Source organism: Phalacrocorax aristotelis, chromosome 5 (assembly GCF_949628215.1).
Source record: "Phalacrocorax aristotelis chromosome 5, bGulAri2.1, whole genome shotgun sequence".
NCBI lineage: Eukaryota > Metazoa > Chordata > Aves > Suliformes > Phalacrocoracidae > Phalacrocorax > Phalacrocorax aristotelis.
This window is the reverse complement of record NC_134280.1, coordinates 24,242,208-24,262,847: the sequence shown is the minus strand read 5'-3', so window position 1 is coordinate 24,262,847 and position 20,640 is coordinate 24,242,208. Positions and strand designations below refer to the sequence as shown.

The 20,640-nt window shown below is 39.4% G+C and overlaps 1 protein-coding gene across 6 annotated transcripts in view; it reads right to left on the bottom strand.

Moving 5' to 3' along the window:
* MAP3K20 (mitogen-activated protein kinase kinase kinase 20) overlaps positions 1-20,640 on the bottom strand; it is a 93,298-nt gene that overhangs the window by 56,800 nt on the left and 15,858 nt on the right. For all 6 annotated transcript variants that reach the window (XM_075093473.1, XM_075093474.1, XM_075093475.1 and 3 more), the window contains 2 exons: positions 4,993-5,080; positions 804-905 (listed from right to left, as the gene is read on the bottom strand). In XM_075093473.1, the coding sequence (XP_074949574.1) occupies positions 804-905; positions 4,993-5,080 (190 nt within the window). The remainder of the gene's footprint in view (positions 1-803; positions 906-4,992; positions 5,081-20,640) is intronic.

Genomic DNA, 20,640 nt, shown 5'->3' with positions numbered 1-20,640 from the left:
GAACAATCTAGTTAGACAGGATGAGCATGGCCATGACCTATCAGCAGTCACGTTTTCTGGTTCTCATTAATTGTCCTCATTACAAGTTGGCATACGTTACCTAAATGCTATATTGATATGCTGCAGGAGAAGCACATCTTCCCATACTCTACTTTGAGTAAAAAACACTAAGCAAAGCTCATACATCTCTCAGAGAATCTATATGGGTACATTAATGCTTTTTAACATCAGATTTATTTATTTCCTCAAAGGTGTTGTCTACACAGGGAAGCCAAGATATTCATTCATTAGTTTACTCTAATTGTTGTATGGTTACAGAGAACACAAAGGACAAAACAGCTTGTTCTGCATTATTACATGAAGAATTTCAGTATGTTTGCTGAGAATAAGCCCTTAGCTTCCTTAAATGTCCCAAATCAAATCAAATGTAAGGATAATTATGCACTTTACCTCATAATTACTCTACATTAGCAAAATTATCCTTTTGGGACTCAGGGACAAACCAGAAGTAAAACTGGCTCATAGAAGCCATTTTTACTCCAGAAATTATTTTGGATTCATTACAACCAAGGAACATATTAAAAAGCACAGTGAATGTCATTTCCTTTTTTTATGTTTATGTATGGGCTTTTTTGTTTTGAGGTTTTTTTGGTTTGGAGGTGTTTGGGGTTGTTTTTTTTTTTTTCCTTTACAATTTGAATAAGGAAGTATAGGAAGGCTTTCCTGACTTCATAGGGAAAGCATCTCCAGCTGTACACTTCACCAGCTGTGTAGGGCAGTAATGCACTGCTCGTCTTGCTTACCTTTAGCTATGTCAGTTGCCCAGGTCATGATATGATCCATATCCATCTCTTCACTTTTGTTACTATTAATGTAATCAAACAGTGAGCCAGCAGAAGCATATTCTGTTAAAACACAACAATAAAACTCACATGACGTCTTAAAATGTTTCACCTAAACTGAAAGATCTAATGGAAACTCTGCCAGTTCCAGAATGCACTCAGCCTCTGGCTTAATGACAAAGAATTTGGGTTCAGCAGCTAGTATTATTAGTAGTGTAGTAGGAGAGTGGTTCTGATTACCCCAACACAGACATAATCTACTGCTAATGGTAGCATTAGAAAGGTCTGGCATCAACAAAGCTCAAAGAAGTTCAAATTCCTTGTTCAGGATCAACAGACCTTTTTTTTTTTTTTTAAACTTCTCTCAATTACACCTACAGAAACCCAGAGCAGGATTATATGCGTACAAGCAAGGACTTTTTTGCCCTGTTGCTGTTTGCAAATGTGGCAGATGGAATCCAGTCTGACTGTCAGAGCTCACGCTGGAATATGAGCTAGTTACACCTACACACATTTAGGTATGAAACTGGAGGACAACTGAAACCTCCCCAGCACCACTTTTATATAACTCGAAATTCTTACATATTTAAACAGTGAGTTTGCCACACCTGATCAGAAGAACAGTTAACGGATGAGTTTGGTGGTATCAGATCCTTCTTACTGTTTCCAAAGACAGAGGATATTTCCCAGTGGTGAACAGTACTGCATATAAAGGTTGCCTCATAACAAAGGATAATTATTTTTCTTTTTAGAAGTAAAACCAGATGTTAAATATATAATGTTCTGTTAGGAAGAAAGGGTTTGCAGGTAGAAAGGGAAATGAATTTTTTTTTCCTATTTCCCCATGGAGGAACAGAGTAGCAGATCACACCATTTGTTCATGAAAAAATGGAAGGAAGGAACTAGAGGTGTACCCCTGAGATAAGTGGGCCAGATTTCCATGTGCTGCAGGTCATGTTCAGCAGCCTAAAGGCTGTAGCTTCTCTGCTTAGTATCCATTAATAAGCTTTATGCTTATTTATTATTCATTCATGTTTTACCAAAAACGCAACAGGAGGTTCACGAGTTGAAGCAGCTGATACATTTTTTTTCTATCTGGTCGCCAAGACAGAGTGAGCATATGCCGCCTGGTGTAGCCCAAGTAGCACAAAGACCAGAGGGATGCAAGGAGCAGCTTCAAGCCTTTCATCCCTCTATCCCAAGGCTATTCAGTGTGCTCCTCAGGCAGTCTGGAGAATTTAACACCTGCTTACAAACCTACTTACAAGACTCCCAAAGTCTGCATACCTAAGGTGGCAAACCAGCTAGTATACAATTGAAATGCTTAATTTCAGCCATTTCAAAGCTGCCACAAAATCATTCCCTCTAAAACTACATAAAATATATCTGAATTGCTGTTAATAATAATATCAATGAATGATATATAATAGACTAAATGCCTAATAAGTAAAGGAAGAAAACAGGAAGTCCCTTGGAAGTAAACACTCGAGTTCAGTTAGTTTTGGATCATTACTGCAGGACCTCCCACTGAAAGGAGCCTCTGCAGGAGACAGAAGTGTTGCTTCTGATGTCACCAAAAGAGGAGTAAGCTGCTGACCTGCACATTTCCTCAATTAAAACATAAGCTGTTTTTACCCATGATGTCATCCTCTGTCATGTAAATGGATTCTTCAGGAATAGGTTAGTTGCACGCTTTGCATGCTTTACAATGCATAATTTGATCCACCAGGGTCAGGGACAACTCAGCTCCCCGGGCCCTTTGCCACTCTGTGTGAACAGAGGCAAACAAGCTTCAATCAACAGAGCTCAATCCTTTAGTATTTCTTCTAAGTATTGTGCCACAGGTTTTTACTAGGAGCTTATGGATTTGGAAATCATATTGTGAGGATAATTTTCTGTCAGTAATGGAAAAGAGGTATTTCCTTTAGAAAGAAAAGCTCTGAATGCCTGATTGGACTGACCCTGTGATGGGCTGTGGGATACACTGTATGTTTCTGAGCAGATGGAGGGCACAAGCTCCAAGAACCTTTTGGGGGGAGGCAGCTGTGGTCAAAAAACATCTGAAAGCTAGGCATTGAGACCGCTGCTGACTGAGACAGACAGTGACATCTAGAATGATGTGATCCATGTTAGCTGCTCGCTGAGCAGGATGATCAGTTGTAACTCTGACATGCATCCCAGCAGGGAAACGTGTTTTGACTGCAGATGTAGCCTTTCTCAGAGAACTCTTGACAATCTCACATAAGACACCACGTGCAGCTAATGCTCGGTACATGCCAACGCTTGGCTGAATGCCCTCATCTCCAGCACTCTGCAGAATCATTAGGTTCTCAGGATTTCTTGTTGTTTGGGCTTTTCCCTCACAAGAAATGGATCTCTGACTAAACAGAGGATTAAGTCCGCAACCTGAAGTCCATCCAGAAGATCTCAGAGCAAAAATCTCTCTAAAAGGTATTTCCAGCACAATTAAAATTTCTTTTCTCAGTAGCCATTCTCCCATTTGAAAATGGTGTGGGGAAATAGAGGCTTGCTTCCCTTCCAAACCAAGAGACTCTAGTCTCCTTGGAAGTTGCAGGGAGAACCAATGCAGTTTAAAAAAGCTTCTATCTTTCCAGAGTGGAATCAGAACTCGCTGAGTTACAAAGTGGTTGGACTATGCAGAGTAGCCTCTTTCTCACATATGGTTAGAGTCCCCATTCCCAATGACATAATGAACTCCTTTAGCTGCTGTCTGTCCCGTGACTGGCAAGCAGGTCAAATGTCCTCCTTCAAACACTGACCTTTTGTGAGATCAAACTGAGGACTTTCTGATCCAGACATCACCCTGAGTTGTTGATTACACATTTCCTTTGTCACTCTGCTTCCTGGTTTACACTTACTACACTTATGTTATAAATTATAGTAAAATTACATTACTTGATGTATTAGCTTTCTATTATTTTTATTGCTTCAAGAAGGTATTCAAGTTCCTGTCTATATCTTATCATCAGTGCATCCTCCGAGTGGTGTAGGCTGTGGTCACCCCCATGCACCTCTGGAGCACTGGCTGGAACACCATGACCTCCAGCAGGCTGATACTTCTGTAAGTAGAACTCTCCATGCTCTGAAGAGTGCTGTATCTCAGATGCGCTCCACCGGAATACACTGCCATCTACTGTGATAATCGAATGTCTAAGAGACAGGTAGAAATAACTGAATTTTCACAGATTCTGTCCACCATCTGAGAACCAATAAAAACTTGAACAGCAGTGTTTCAAACTGGCATTAAACTGTGCCACATGCAAAAACTACTCTTCACATCAAACTCTCTGAAGTGTTACAGGCATGCCAAAACATGCCTCCTAATCCATGCTTTTGTGGTTTTTACCTCTCCAAACATTTGTTTCAGCAGATTGGAGATTTCTTTGCTTTGGATTTATGTTCTACTACTGTCTTACCTAGTTTCTCCCATACAGAAAAGGGAGAAATTACATTATCTGTCATGTAATTTTATATCTGGACCAACTCCCAAGATACAGGAAGGAAGGTTAAAGTGCTGATAGGAAAAAAAACCCAACCAACCAAAAAACCCAAAAAAACCCCAAACCCACAAAACCACAAAAACCAACCTCTGCATAATTCTAGGAATGCCAGAACAAATGAAATCTAGTTTTCACTGAACAAAGAGAGTTGTCTTATGATGTCTAATAAACCCTGACTATTTCAAGCTCTTCCCACGGCTAGGAAGTTCCCAATGCAGATTCTCCTATTTTTGGTACAGGCAGAATTCACAGTGCAGCTTTGCTCTGACCAGACTCTCAGCTTTCCCTCTCCAGTGAACTTGCCAGAACTTCGTATCATGAAAACCTCCACTTCTGTCACATGTCAGTTAAAATGGAAAAGCAATTCACAGAACAGGGTCAGAGAACACAGTGAAAGCTTCTATTTAAAGGGAGTGCTGAGTTTGTGCATTAAGAACGCCCCAGACTCCAGCTGCCTCTGTGCTGCCACCAGACACTCTCCCAGCGTGGTTACCACCTCCTGCATTCCCATTTACACTGAGGCAGGTGGTGCCGAGCACTCTAACGTTCAAAGAGGGCCAGAACAATTAGCAAAACACTGGATTTTGAGTTTTACAGAATCAAGGCAAGAGTCAGACAAAAATCCTTACCGGTAACTATGCCATAATTCGGAGGTTCGATGACAGCTCCATAGAACTGAATGATGTTTTTGTGGCTGAGCACACTGAGTATTTCTGCCTGTTAAAAGCAAACAAACAAGTTAGACAATTAAGAATGGGGCAGTTACTATGATAGTTTCATTTTATACTCAAGCAGGTCTACATGTATATATATATCATACACACACACTCTCTCTTATCTGGGAAAGACTGTTCACAAATGCTTGGCATTTGAAAAACTTCACGAGTTTGGCAGATGAATGCTTCATATGTATGGGAGAAAAGAATTAAATAAATTTTCAGACTATTCTTTCATGGCCAAGGCACAGATGTAGAAGCTAAGTCTTTGGAAAAAACTGAAGGCCTTGGAAAACTCTGTTCAAAGACAAATCTGGGATTTTTGGCAGAGTTGCAGCAGCCCTATCCAGAATTTGTGTTTATGCACAAAGTACAATGGGTTCAGTGAGCCCAGTGCTTCAGGCTCTTAAGAGCATACCATGCACACACAGCTCCACCCAATGTTTACTGGAAACGTGGAGTTTCCAGCCATGCGCTGTAGAGTCTGATTGAATATGCACTGCAAGCACACTTGAGATTGCCAAATAGCCAGCAGTGCAGTTGAAACTGCTCCTTAGAGCAGATTGCAGATGTTTGGAAATTCTGGATAAATATACAAAACCTTCAAATTCCACTTGAACAATGCTTCTACGTTTGAGAAACTGCAAGACAGTGAGAATGTATCCACAGAAATTAAGACATATAGTCCCTGCAGTTTTTAAGAAAAAAGGCCAGATATCTCCTTCAAGGTCTCTCAACAGTTTTGCCTCTGTAGTATATTAAAATAAATACTCAAGATATTTTAGTAATATGTTTTTACACAAATATACATATTATGCAAATACAGATATATACTATTTTATATTTTTTCTCTATAGCAATGCATTACTTTAAGACTTGGAGATTATGTTAACTCTATACCAGTCAAGAAGCATCAAACAAGAACAAAAACCACAATTAATTCCTCTGAACTTATCAAAAGTACCTGATCTGACAGATCCCTTCTCTGATCCCTTGACTGGCTGTAGGAGTGTTGCTGTTTACTTGCAGGTGAGTCTTCCCACATTTGCTTAGATAGTTGCCAATTAAATTATTTTGTGGCCTTGTAGATTCACTGAAAACAGGAAGGCTATAGCAGCTTTGATGCAGAAAACCATGGTACATTAGCTAGTGCTACTGTAATAAATGTATAGACATAGCAAAACAGGGTTTTTTTTGGTCGTTGTTTTATAGCTGGTACTATGATACATGTCTGTAACTGCATGATTACAGATAAAGGTATCAGATGGCTCAATTTTTTGCTATTGTTGTTGTTGAAAACCTTTTCTGAATAACTTCAACACAGTTTTGAATTCAGACCTTTATCTTTAGCTAACGCACATTTACACATATTCAACTGAATCTTTAACTATAGCTTTGAACTTAACATGGGTTGCAAGGGTTCTTCGTGCTGCTTAGCCTGCTCAGCAAGGGAAACCGTGTTACTGTGAAGCGAGTAATTTTTTCTCAATACCAGAAAAGTATTTTTTTAAATGTATGTTATTTTCAGCAAAGCATACTGCAGACTGACTCACCTACAAGTCCACAAAATAATTTAATTGGCAGCTATCTAAGCAACTACCCAACCTCCTTCAGTAGCCTGGAGGATGCAGGTGACTGTCTAGTCATTCAAAACTCCATCTCCATGGCCTAGCAAATGCAAGACCCCTATGCCTCAAAAACTTTTGTATTATGTTTTTATCTTCTTTAGGAAATATTAAATTGGGACTGTCCTCCAACTCCTACCAGCATTACTGCCAGATAACCAGGGCACCTAATAATACTTCTTGGCTGCCTACCTGAATATTGTTAGAAATGAGACAGGAATAACAGGCCACCAACAACATCAGACAAACTATCTAGACCATCTTTTCTTGAACGCCTTGGTCATGAGGAGCGGAATAAAACTATTCTATTGTACAGTATTTAAAAATCCACGTCTTCAAAGCACTGTGCACACCACCTGCTCATGTTTACAATACACGTACCTCAACAGGTCATTAGAATTATATTGACTGGTCTCACGTTTAACTTTCCCATGGCATGATGCATTTAGGTCCTGGCTGCAGAAGTAGTACCAGATGAATCTTTTTAGAGAATGATTAAAAATGCCACATGATTAACACATCCAAGGACCATAGCTCCCTATTCCACCGCAGCAATGTGCAGAACCCAGTGACTGTCCTCCATCCCACACATGATGCTGCTGGATCCAGTAATCGCCCACCAGTTACTGGACAAGAGGAGAGGCTGCACTGCAGCCACATTAGCAAAACCCAGGCCTACCAATCACCAGTGCTACCACGAAACGGAAAACAAGCAAGATAAGAGCACTGGGCCAAGAAGATGGGTTCTTTGATGCTGCAGGCATACTGGCACACAGTGCTTTTATTATTTGGAGATTAAAAAATAATTATTTTCTAAGATTATCTTATTTACAGTGTATTACACACTAAGATCACATTCCAGAAGTACGAAGAAATGCTGTGTCGACCGTGGCCAATACCATCATCTTCACATTGATGTTCATACTCTAAATTGGGATTTAACAGACACCAAAGCAAGCTTCCATCTGAGAATAAAGAAAGGCACCTACTAATTGCCCACAGATATACCAAATTAAGAATTGGGAGGGGGGAAATTGCCAACTCTTTCTAAGGACCATTACTTCTGAAAGAAATCCTTTCTAAACACTTTTAATCACTCTGCTGTTGTTAGCACTAGCAATTCTAGACTATTCCTTTCATGATTTGCTCTTTTCAGTTGCTGTAGATCAGCTATGAACTCTATTAGCCAATTTAAAGACACTTATTCGTTACAGTGAGAACCAGATGCAAGTCAATCCACATCTTTGAAGCTTTTGTACTTTTTTTTTTTTTTTTTTTTACAAGAATGTGCCATATTTCAATGAAAGACTGACTTTCAGATAGCAAATTACAAAGTGGTGGTTAAAGACTGGTATTTCAAAGGTCTCTTAGGCACTTACAAGAATATTTAAAATCACCTTTAAGCATCAAATTCATACTTAAATCCAAAATGCCTAACTACTTGGAAGAAAATCCTGTCATGCATCTGTCTGCCTAAAGGCCACTGAATAAGCCAGCCCTCACTGTCTTGGGTATGACACACTCTCCTCAGTAAAGCTGCTATCTTATGCAACTTAAATGAGCATCAATTTCCTTCCTAAAGCCATGGTGATGACAAGTAACAAGTCTTCAGTTATTTCATTATATTACTTTTTGTGTGAAAGACAATTTTTATCTTTTTTTTAAATGTGGATCAAAGCGGAACTAGAAGGAGCTCAGCTGAAGGAAAGGCACAACCCAAACATGTCAATACAAACTCCTTGGACATAACATAGACACAGAGTCAGACACACAAGGTGACTGCAGTGGAGTTGAATATTACGCTTAGTCCCACAATAAGCTTAGTCACAGCCTGGTACTGATCATCAAAGCATGATAAAACCATTCACCCTGTACTTATACCACAGGTATGGGTGAAATTATGTCTCCCTCTTGAGCCCTGCTGAAGGGAATTGCAGGCTAGATGCCATTTCTTGAAGGCAAAAGGATTCAGAAGTCAAAACCAACCTCATCCACAGTTTACATAATTCAACCACTATCATGAAATCGAAGGTCAGAGCAAATTATACTAAAAACATTTTAATTTAATTCTCACTTACTGGCTCCTGTAAATATTACCATAAATCAAACCCAATTCATAAGACAACTACAGTATAAGACTTAAGAATGCAGGTAATCCCTCAGTGTACAAACTAATTGTGTCCTGTGAACTGTGGTCTAGATCACAGTGCTTAATGGCTCGTTTATTTTTATGCCTGTTTAATCTCTGCTTATTGACAAATGTGAAAATGTCAATTACATCATCTATGTCTGACATCACCCTACAGCTGCCTCTAGACCTGCTAGTACTCTCTTAACCTTCTAGTACAAACTACTCTGCATGAATATTCATATCCTCAGTATTTTCAGCACATAAAAACAGGGTCCTCCTCTAGGCCTTGCCTATATTCCGCAATTGTTGAACAGAAACCACCGACAGAGATTTTGAGTGTGGTCAGCAACAGATAAGGGGACAAAGCAAGCTACCTGGACAGCGTGGTCTTGTTATGAGCAGCACAAGCCTCAGCTCACTGGGATGACAATTCCGAGCTTGCTTTTGCTCTGCCCAGTGACAGTGCAGAAACAGCAGCAAAGGCAGCTTAGCTCTGATGAGATCTTCAAGGTCGGTGCTGACTGCAGATGTGGGCAATGGCCACCTGATGCTGAGCTGGCATTACTCGGGAACACAGACAAGGCCCTATCGTCAGATCTTTAATTGCAGCCGCAAAGGCAACAAGGATGTGGACAGAGGCACTTTGCATACAGCTGTGTTGTTGCCTGACAGCTACTCTTACCATCTGCAGCTGCTCTTGTTAGAGCTCCCTATCCCAAGGCAGCTAAAGTTAGCAAAGACCAAACTACTCAGCATATTTTAGTTACTCTGATCCTCCTTGGAAATACATCAGAAAGTTGTTACACTCACACTTGTAGTCAAGAGAAGTGACCAAGGATTTGGGCTAGTAGCCTATTGCAGCAGCACAGCTGGATCTGCAAAAGAACATCTGCCCACAGAGTTTTTTCAGATTCAAAAGACCTTTTAGCTTGGGTCCAGGCAAACTGCCCACAGCAACTTAACCACCATTTCTTCCAGGTCCCTTTGGAGCTGCTGGCTGCCAGAGAGGACAAAGTACGGCCATCCTTCCACCCTGGTCTGAGCATGCTAGTTTAGGATTAGCACAGGAAATATCTGCAGCCCCCCTATGAGACCATTGGGTCAGCCAGCAGCCAACTGAATCTCCTGTTAATAAATCAGTTAATTGCACAGCAAGAGGTACCTTCACTCCATGCAAAATTACAGGGTCAGACATGGCTAACTACTTAAGGAATCCGATTAATACAACTTCCTTAACTGCCTTCTAATATTTATTATTACATTGTGCAATGGTTTGATTATTTACTGTTCCAAATAAACGTTTGCCATGTTTATTAAGGAGCTATTTAGACACACTTAAGGCAGCTTTGAAAAGATTTTTCTTAAGTCTTGTAGCATTTTAAAGGCTTTGACCCTTGTCATATTCTTGGGAGAATTGCAATTCAGCTACTCTCAGGGGGTTTACAGTCTAATAAAAGGGCAGCTGGAAAAGGCCAGCTGATGTTTTATTAAAAACATTCTGTTTACTGACAACCACATACAAAAAAGATATAGAATGCTAACATAAATCAATCCCAAACCTTTATTTCCCAATTCCTGCTCAAAAATACTTTCAGTCTGTGTCCATTTCCAGTGTCTCAATAATGCTCTTTCCTGCAAGTTCACTGATGTCTAATAAGGGATGATGTCTCTTATAATGCACTCATTTCTCCAGATAAATGAGCCCAAACCATCATTTTACAGACACAATACTAAGACAATCAGCATCTAAAGCTAGAGTTCAGCTACAAAACACTAGTAAAACAGGCATCTTATGATCTTTTTAAAGTAATGCTGACTTTTTAAAGTAATGCTGACAAATCATTAAGCCATTAAGGATATCGAAACAGTTTATGTAATTTAGCTCTTTCTGGATTATTATCATGCCATAGTTTTAGACTAATGATAGAAACTAATGTTCTATCATTGCTAACTAATGCTCCTCCCAATATGAACAAATAAAGGGATACGTAAAGAATTTTAGATATATAAAACTATGAAGAAGAATTTTACAACAGGGATCTTATGCAATTATTACAGTTTTTAACATTAAAAAGAAAAGCAAACAGATAAAAAAATTTATGAGAGCAGAAAGAACAGTAGGCAAAGTCCTAAATTTTTATTTTCTAAGGAAAAAAAAAAAAAAGGAACATTTTGGGCTTTGGGGTCCCCATGAAGAGAGCTATTAAGAAGCAAAGCACACTGATTATCCAGTTCAGAGAATGTTTGTTAAAACTATTAAACTGTCTTTGATATTAACAAAGCAAGAGGAAAACCACATGAACATGGCAAAGCCAAAGAATCCTCAGTGAGATTTTTTACCTGCAAATAAGCAGAGTTACCACCTGCTTTGACAAGTGGTGTGGGCACCTTCCCAGCACTAATGCATTACCACCTTTTTCAAAAGGCAGTCATAGCCCTTAAAACTATGGTTGCATATCACTTAAAGCTGTGTGAGTTTGGTGTTGTTTTTTAGTATATGCTTAGAGGATCACTTATCCAAAATCAAAGTGATTTTCTATAGTCCACTAACATCTTAAAACAACATTTGTTATGTCTTAGAAGACAGCCGTATATTTGGTGTTATAGGGATACTATTTCACAGTCCATCCAGAAAAGAAGGGTTAAATTACATTCTCAGACTGATGCCACCAGCACTTCCATAAACAACAGAATTAAATTCTCCTAAGTACATCCACAATGACGTACAAAACATGTATTTAAAAGCATTTTGATTGAGCAAATGTTGCAAAGCATCAAATTTGCATCCAAAATTATGTCCTACACTGTTACAAGTCCCAGAGATTAAAAGTGAAAATATAAAGGAAACTAATAAAATCTCATTACTATACAATCATCTTAGCATTATTTTAAATCCTTGTTTTATATCACCACACAATTCTCATTTTTTAAAATACTGCGGTAGAAACACACACTTTAAATAGCTTGTATTGACTCCTAGGTTGCAATCTTGAAACAAACAAACAAAAAAGCACATTACCAAGATACCTCAATTCCTTTAAACTATCATAACATACCATGCTGAAGGAATATGGACATAAATTTATTATGTACTGTTACAGGTTTACCCCGTTTTATGTAACTTATTTCAAAATATTTCACTTGCACCACGCAGTAGCAAATGTGTATGAGCATTTTTGGAGGTAACACCACCTTAGGACACGTTAGTAGTAAAATATATTGAACATTGACCATTTGAAAAAGTTTTATAATCTCCTATAACTTTTTATAGTAACCTTTGCACATAACTTGGCAGTTTTAAGGATAATTTGAAGGCTATGGGATTAGGAGTACTATCCAGCCAATTCAGAACATCCCTGTCAAAACCACTACAAAGGCTTGCTCCACTCATGGAAAGCAGGTTGGTCCCTCCAAAAATCACATGGAGATCTGTCCTTGTGATAAAGCAGTGGACCTCCTGCCTTACACAGAAAGAGGGAGTTAGATCAAGCTAACTGGCTCGATCCTGCCACTGATGTACATCAGCCAAGTACAATAACTACATGGAGCCCACCAAGCAGCAACCGAGCAACTGCAGGATCATGGTGTTGGTCTTCCTCATGATGGGGGTTAAAAATTTGCTATCAATGAGAGAAGAAGCTGTCAACAGAAGCTGCAGCATTTAGGATAAAAGTAAGCAATGGCACTTTCTGCAGAAAATCCTTATAGAAGGTTTAATAAGCTGGAAATGACATTTTTTAGTTACAACTGCAGTGCCATTTACAAGGAGAAAAAAAAACAAACCGCCACACAAAAAAACCACCAAAACCCACATAAAAACCCAAAACCCAACCACAAAGATCATGGACAAATAATTCATTTTCACACATATTTCAACTAGAAATCCACAATGTCCAAACATATCCCACAGGAGTGTTACATTTTGCAGCATGCAGCTTGAGATTGTATCAGCATTTAATATTAAGGTACCTGATAAAGGGACATCTGCCAAGAAGAAGGGTAGTTTGGATTTCACTAGTGTTATTCACAGTTAGGAAACCCCTTCAAAACATGTATAAACTATGTATTTGTAATGGTGTACAAGTTTAGAAATGAGCAATGTCCTGCAATATTTATAATATTTCCTTCAGGCAGATTTAGAGTAAAAAGCTGCCTCCAGCTGCAAATCAATACCAGCAACTGAACAGAAACAATAGATGAGTGGACTAAACAGCAGGTTTAAAATACCTGAGCTCCCATAGAGCAGTTTATTTTCAGCAATCATCATTTCTTTTCTCAATGTTGGGAAATTTTCCCATTTACTTGCAATCATTTTGAACGCAAACCTGCTTTGACTATAGAGTACAGCAACAAAACCCACAGCATCTCTAAAATACAAGGGAATAACAAACTGTGAAACTTTCTGACTCCTGCTCACTCCACATGAGAGCTGGTATCATGGCTAATATGCAACACCTGACTCTTTCTAGACCCAACAAATGGAAAAATATCCAAGGAAGTTATTTCTGAGATCAAAGTCACTATAAGTCTTATGAGTGCCTTGTTGGAAAGACATTCAGGTACGACAGTGATGGGCAAAACCAATCCCCTCTCAAAGAGTTTCTTGCAGTGCTTAGGAGCAACAGAAAAGAAAATAATGTCAAGGAAATGGAGAAAGGCCGTGTCCATACATATCCAGCTAGAGCAGTAATTTTTCCGAGGTCTGCAGAGTATTAGTAAGGAATCTGGATAAGATAACTTCGAAGAACAAGTCTAATCTGTACAGTGGCTTTTGCTGAACGATTAGCACAGGCTTCAACAGAGACAGCAGCAGCTCTACTCACAGATCCTGATCTACTCCTCTAAAGCACTTATGATCTTTCCACTAAAGTGTTTTCTCAAAATTGATAATGAAAACTGTAATTTAACCAAGGAAAAAAAATCATGTTCTTGATGAGCACTTACTTTAAGAGTGAGTGTCTTAGAGTAGATGAACCCAACCTACTGTAGCTAATGATAGGGACAGCACTTGATGGGGATCCCTCTTATTGGAATCCCTGTGATTGTTATAATTCTAGAAAATGTTCCTCAACCAGACAGGCTAAGCCCACCCTCATGAAAACAGTGCATCACAAGACATGTCACGTCCCTGTTATATATTAACAGCAACTGCTGGGGAACCATGTGGGGTTTTGCTTTCCACACAAGCTGAGCTCTGTAGAAGGCTCTCCCCAGTTACCATTCAAAAATGACCTGCCCCTGCAGAAAAGCAAAGAATGCCACCTACCCAAAGACCACCTACTTTAAAAAGACACATAACTTTCAGCACAGAATTTCTGGCTGTGACCAGCTACCATAAAAGAAAGGAGAGAAAGTAGTTGCCAACTAGATGTTCTTCTGCTGAAGTGTCCTGAGAGTCCTCCATGGACAAGAAACATTTTTCACGCCACATTTACCTATACCATACCACAAGCTCACAAAACCTGGGGTTTTCAAGAAAATGAGTTGTCACCATAATCTGAATCTCTGACTGCTGTACATTATCCAAACACATTATCTGAATGACACACATCATGGTTTTATGTGCAATTGTCCAAATGATCCACCATGAATCATGGCGAAGTCTTCACCATGAATCTGCTTCCGGTTTTGGTTTTCCCACGTATTAGCAACAGAACGCCTTCCTTCCTGAATCCAGAGCAGCAAGCTGCCTCTGTGACTTACCAACTCTTTTCTTTACTGTGACTTAAACAGTAAGCACCCTTCCTCAGGTTACAGCCAGATCTCCGTTTCACCTTGCAGAGTCTGGCAAGAATATAAGGAAGAACAGTCTCTGGGAACAGGACTCCCAGCTCCACCAAAATCTGATTTTTACTTTCTCCAACTAAGTATGACTACCCTTCAGCCAGGACCACGCCATCAAGCAATAGTGAGAACAGCAGACTTCACAGCAGCTCTCTGGCTATGTCCACACTGCCACCTAGACCACTATGGATCAGAGTCTCCGTTCTCAACAAAACTAAAGCTTCAGGACACAAATTCTTTACCTGCTTTTCAGAAAAATTACTCTTCTTGGTCTAAGACTGAAAATTGTACTTAGAAACTAGGCCCAAATGCTACCCGTACTGGGTAGAGATGATCAAAAAATGAAACTAGACAAAACTCCTGAAATCTCAATCTTTTACCTTTATGCAAAGTAGATCCACTGGTTTTTTTCCTTGGGATTCTTGAGGCTACCTTCATGGTAGATTAACCTTCCTCCATTAAGACTAAAAAACTTCAAATAAAACAATGCCTAAGATAAAAACTTTAGAGGAAAACTAGCAATATTTTAAAATTGGTTTTAGTGGCATAAAACCACATTTATTAGTATTACTGTACTATTTATTCCTGACACGTAACTTCAGCTATTCCCCTACTTCTCTTTGCTGAATTTATTGTACACAGAACTCCTTACCTTATCTATACTATATTTATAGCTATCTGCTTACATAGATATGTCAATAACAGGTATTTAATTTCTAATCTTTGTTATTAAAAAATTATTTCCAGAAAATAAAACTTATTGACATCATATCTATGTAAGAATACAAGCAATCAGCCTCAAAATAAATCGTTTAAAAAGTCAGTAACTTGAATATCAGTATCTCTGAACTCTGTAGAAAGTGGAAATCTAGAAGAATCTATCTAGAAGAGTGATAGAGACTAATTACAGAGTGACCTGGAAGCTATGAAGGCAGTGGCTTTGAGTTTTACGAACAGCAGACTTAGACGGAGCAGAGAACTCGTACAGTTTTTGCACCACCACAGGATACCAAATTAAGCCACAACTCCAACTTTCCCATTCCTCTTCTCCAACCAAACAGCAATATCCCGAGCCAGTTCCTTCCCCAAAGTTATGACAGAACAACCAGAGGTACCATGACCTCTACTGCTCTCTGTGCTGCAACCTTGGCTCTGTGGTTCAAACCTACCAGAAAGAGCAAATCTGAATAGTGAGCCAAACTGAGAACGCAAAGCCTAAGACCCACTCTAACTCCTTTGCAATGATTTGGTGGAACAGAACGCATGCAAGCCAGGAGCATCTCTGGGGAGATTTGGAAAAGTGGAAAAACCACAGCATCCCGCATGCCATTAATTCTCATTCTCCAACACATACAAATTGTTTCTGAGAACCACTCTAACTCACATATAAGAGCAGATCAACATTTCTAAAAGAGTACAGATGTAGGAAAAAGTGATAAATAGAAGACAGTTGAATGCAAAAATAACAGTACTGCAATAATACTCCACAATGTAACCACAACACATTTTAGGGTAAAGATGTAAAGGAAAAGAACATCTTGCAACCACATTCAGCTCTGGCATTTCTCCATTTTTCAGTTCTTACTTCCACACAAGTAAACTGCACCTTCAGACTTTGAGTTTTCTCTTTCATCATATTAACAAAAAAATTCCAGGCACATCAGAAGTAAATACGAGGGGAATAAATACCACACACATACCCTAATAGGGGATTATGAACATTTACAAGGCCAGATAGAAAATGGAAATCTATTTTGTGATTACAAAACAATTGACTTGCACTACTTCCTCCATCACCCTGCACTGTGTGTCCCGAGGACCTGCAGAAAATGAAACAGCAAAGAGGAAGTGGGAACAACGCATTACATGAGCCCACAGGAACTTCAGGACCAGGGTCACGCTGTGCAGCGTACCAATGAAACCTCTTTCCTATGGGCTGTACCTGAAAAGCCAAAGAGGAGGCAACATGCTGCAGCTAATGACAATTCTAGTCTGAATCTAGGCACAGCAAAAATAATTGCCATCTCCCTTCCTATTCTAGCAGCATCCATAGTCCTCACATGATTACTGCTTGATTTCTGCTTTGAGTACACAAGGATTAGATCGGTGAACTTCATTGCAATGAAAGCTCACAAGCTGGATCCAGGGCCCAGGAGCTTTGTGCTATTTTGGTGGCACAGAGCGCATTCAAACCTGTGCACCTGCAAACCTTTGGTGTGGAAGAGTAACAGCGTCATGTATACCACAGCTTCTCATTTTCCAATGCCAGAGGTATGCAAAAGCTTATCTAAGGACTATTCTGATGTTCATATAGGGAGGAATCAACTCTCCTCAAGGATCATACATGAGCAAATGTAATTTTCCATGCCACGTTCAGGTCAAGCAAGGTTGGGATGACTTTAAGCATTCTCCTTTGTCCAAGCAAAATAATCCTCTAGCAATAGTGTTCACAAAGCTTCGCTGCCCGAGACACATCTCCCTAGAGGGCACAGCCAGAACTCTTTCCCACCCTGTGGGAGTGCTGCATGGCTACATGACACTTCCCCTTTCTTTCCACATGTGCCACTACTGTGCTGTGCACTTTACTTGCAACACCACTGGCCTGCTGAGGGTGTTGACTTCTAGGACACAATTCCCTGATTCCAGGGCAAGTCCTTCCTTCTGCCTGGAAAAAAAAAGAAATGGAGCTTAGGAAGGCTAACTCTGTTATAAGAAAGATGGAGTACTGGCAGGAAAAAAAAGCACCCAGAGAAACATTTCTTCTTCGCTTCAAGTAGCGATCATCTTGTTATTAGTATTCAGTGTTACTATAAAGAGGGTTTGGCTGGTCCTATATATCCGGAAGGCAGTCATAACCCTGCCTTTTTTCCTTCTTGAGTTTGAATTGTTGCAGTTTGGAGGGCTTCAAGATTTCTCCTCAAGGCCAATTTCATCAATTATCTCTGCTTTTATCAAATCTGGATATAATTACTGTAGTTGGCTCTGAGTGGAGAATATCAGACCATCTGGAGATTACTGTTGTGCAGAGCAAGTGTGATGGTCTTGCATATTATTGCAAGCCTTGCAAATATTATTTATTAGTAGTTCAACCATTAATTATTCCATATTGTATCCTCAGGGACAGCACATTGTTGTTAGTTTCAGACATGGTTTAGAAAGGAAGCATTATTTTTAGTTTAGCTAGGTAAAGATTAGATACCTATCTTTAGCACTTTCAGGGCAGACAATTTTGTGACAAATACTCATAACTCTTGCTAAAAATCTAACTACATTTTTAGCTAATAAACTGTTTGAGAAATAAAGACATTTCCTACAATGCAAAAATAAAATTATACTCTGCCAAAATTTGGAGAAAACTGAGCATTTCAGTTGGGTCAATGATGCATCTAACTTTAAGTGCCTACATTCGAAAATTATCTTGTCATTGATTCAAGTCCTCTTTTGCTTGCTCCCATTACTCCCAAACCACCAAAAAGGCAAAACTGTTTTTCTGAAAAGGAAATCTTGAGGAACAGAGATCTTAAGCCTTTAGAAGTGTCCTGCACCTTTTCACATGTCCTCACCATTTAGTTTAGACTAACATACCTTTATTATTGTGTATGCACAAAAACAAAGCACAAGGTGTAACAGCCTTCTGAAAACATTGCTTTTTTTTGTTTGGTCTCTACTGAATTCAGAATTTTGATGGGTTGAAGTAAATGGTGGTGCTAGAATAATACTGAAGTTCTAGAATTCAGATCTCAATTCTTCTGGGTATGTATTTTAAGATATATAGCTTCTTTAAAATGAGAGGAAGTAAAATTCCTCATTCTTTTAGAAGCTGTGTACAGGAATGGGTTTTCACAGTGATGAACAGCCTAATCAGGGTGAAGAATCATCAACTGAAAGCTCACAAAGGGACCCTTCTATCCCTTCTTTATTTTTTCATTTCCACTTTTCTTTTGAAAGGGGTGTCTCACCAGAGAACCTAAACAGTGAAAGATTTTAAAGTATAGGACTGAAATCCATCAAACCCAGGCTTGCGGTCCAAACCCAACCAGCTGTCAAACCCAGAGAAATGAACGTATGCTCACTTCTGCCTAATAAAATTTGAATCAAACACTTTGCATCTGATTCTCCATGTGAGCTTTTATGCAAACTTCTAAAGTACAAGGAATCCTGGGGTGGAAGAGCTATTCTGAGAGCTTTCACATAGTTCATGTAATTAGGGAAACCACTTCCTTTGATTGTAAGTGTTCAAAACAGCTGAATTTCTTCTTTCAAAGGAACTCTGTGATTTGGGTCATCTCTTTTACTTGCTCTTTCATGTTTCTCAAGATGAGAGGTGAGACTGTAGAGCACATTATTTAGAAAAAAAAAAAGATTCCACTTTTTGTTTTAGGGATTGAACTTGGACTATTCAAAAGGTTGTCATTTGGAAATCTATCTTTCTTTCCCTCCCTCTGTTTCCTTCCTTTTCTGATAAGCTCTTCAGTGGCTCCAGTGAACATAGTCCAAAATGCCAATTTAAACCTAAGGGAAAACTGAAATATGGTACATGAAGGAAAAGGGACTCTTATTTTCCTTTGTACGGTTGTCACTGAATATGTAATTATAAAGAAGCTCTAGCTGCAGGATCTCAGTCCCATGTCACGTTTACTTTTTTAATGGTACTAAACACTGACCAAGCAAAAAGGCAGAAATATAGATTTTTAAAAGACAAAGCAGCTGCCCTGGTCTTTGAAATGGGTCAGTGGGCTTCTTCTTTCCCAAAAAGGGAACTCAGGTCATGGTTTCAAGGCAACGATCATGTCACTAGAGCTAACAGCCGATGCCAGTGTCAGGACAGAATGAAGTGTCACTTGCCCTGAATTTCTTGAGCCAGGCACCCTGTTAGCGCTGTTACTCCACGTTCATCTCTGTGACAGTATGAAACAGTGCATTACAGCAGTCCATTGCAACAGTAATGAAAAGGCAGGAGGTTTCATACTGCAGATTTCAAATTTATTAAGTAACAACAGTGTGCTTGTTTACCCTAGGAGGACTGAGCTTTCTTCCCAGTCAGTAAAAAAAAAAAAAAAAAAAAAAAAATCACACTCAGGACACCCTCCAGAATTGTAGTGCTAAAGGGGAAGTGGTTTGCAATGGGAACAGAGTAAACCATTTGGGACACAGCACCAGAAACCACAGTACTACCAACATCTGCACAGGACAGATGAGACACTGGCTTGGAGAGAAAACTTTACAATATAAACTTCAGTACAAATACACAAAAAAACAGAAAAGCAGACTTTAAGAGCAGAACTCCAAGATGTGTGGTCCTAATAAGTGGATCTTGTAGTTGAATTTAGGGCCCTCGCAAACTCTTACGGGGGTGCTAGCAAGCGATATGCAAAAGGAAGAGCAATTCAAAAGCTCTGAATTTTTCCCATCTGTTGCTACGTATTTATATCAAATGCAGCACCTCAGTACACACAGACACATTGCAAAGAGGTCAAAGTAAAACCTTTTTCCTTGGTTTAGGAGGTTAAAAGTACAGCATTCACCAAAAATGAAAACTACCAATCACTACTTATAAGCCATCACCTTGGATAGGATTGCCTCAAATGCATCTGACATTACTAAAATTAAGGCTATTAAACAATTAGGCAAAATGTGATCTCTGTTTTCCCTCTCTAACTGCACGCAGGCATGCACTACATTTTCCCTGTTCTGCAATTCTTCCAAAGAAGAGGAAAAGAGATCCTTTTGGAAAATGTCACTCAAGGGTGCAGCAACTAGACTATTTTAACAAGGTCCCAGAACAACAACCTACTCACCTCCCCTATTCTGCTTCTGCCAGATAAAGATGTGCAGAGCGCCACAGTTTTCATTGAAAAGCTGACGCCCACCCAGCCTGCACGCCTGCCTTTTTCGTTTTACCACCTTCCAAAGATGAGCTTGGTACAAAGTAACTGCATGTTGTCTTTTTGTGTCTACCACTAGCTTCCTCGCTTCTCCTACAGCAGCTCAAGGGTTTTTACAAACCAGGCTCACTTTCGA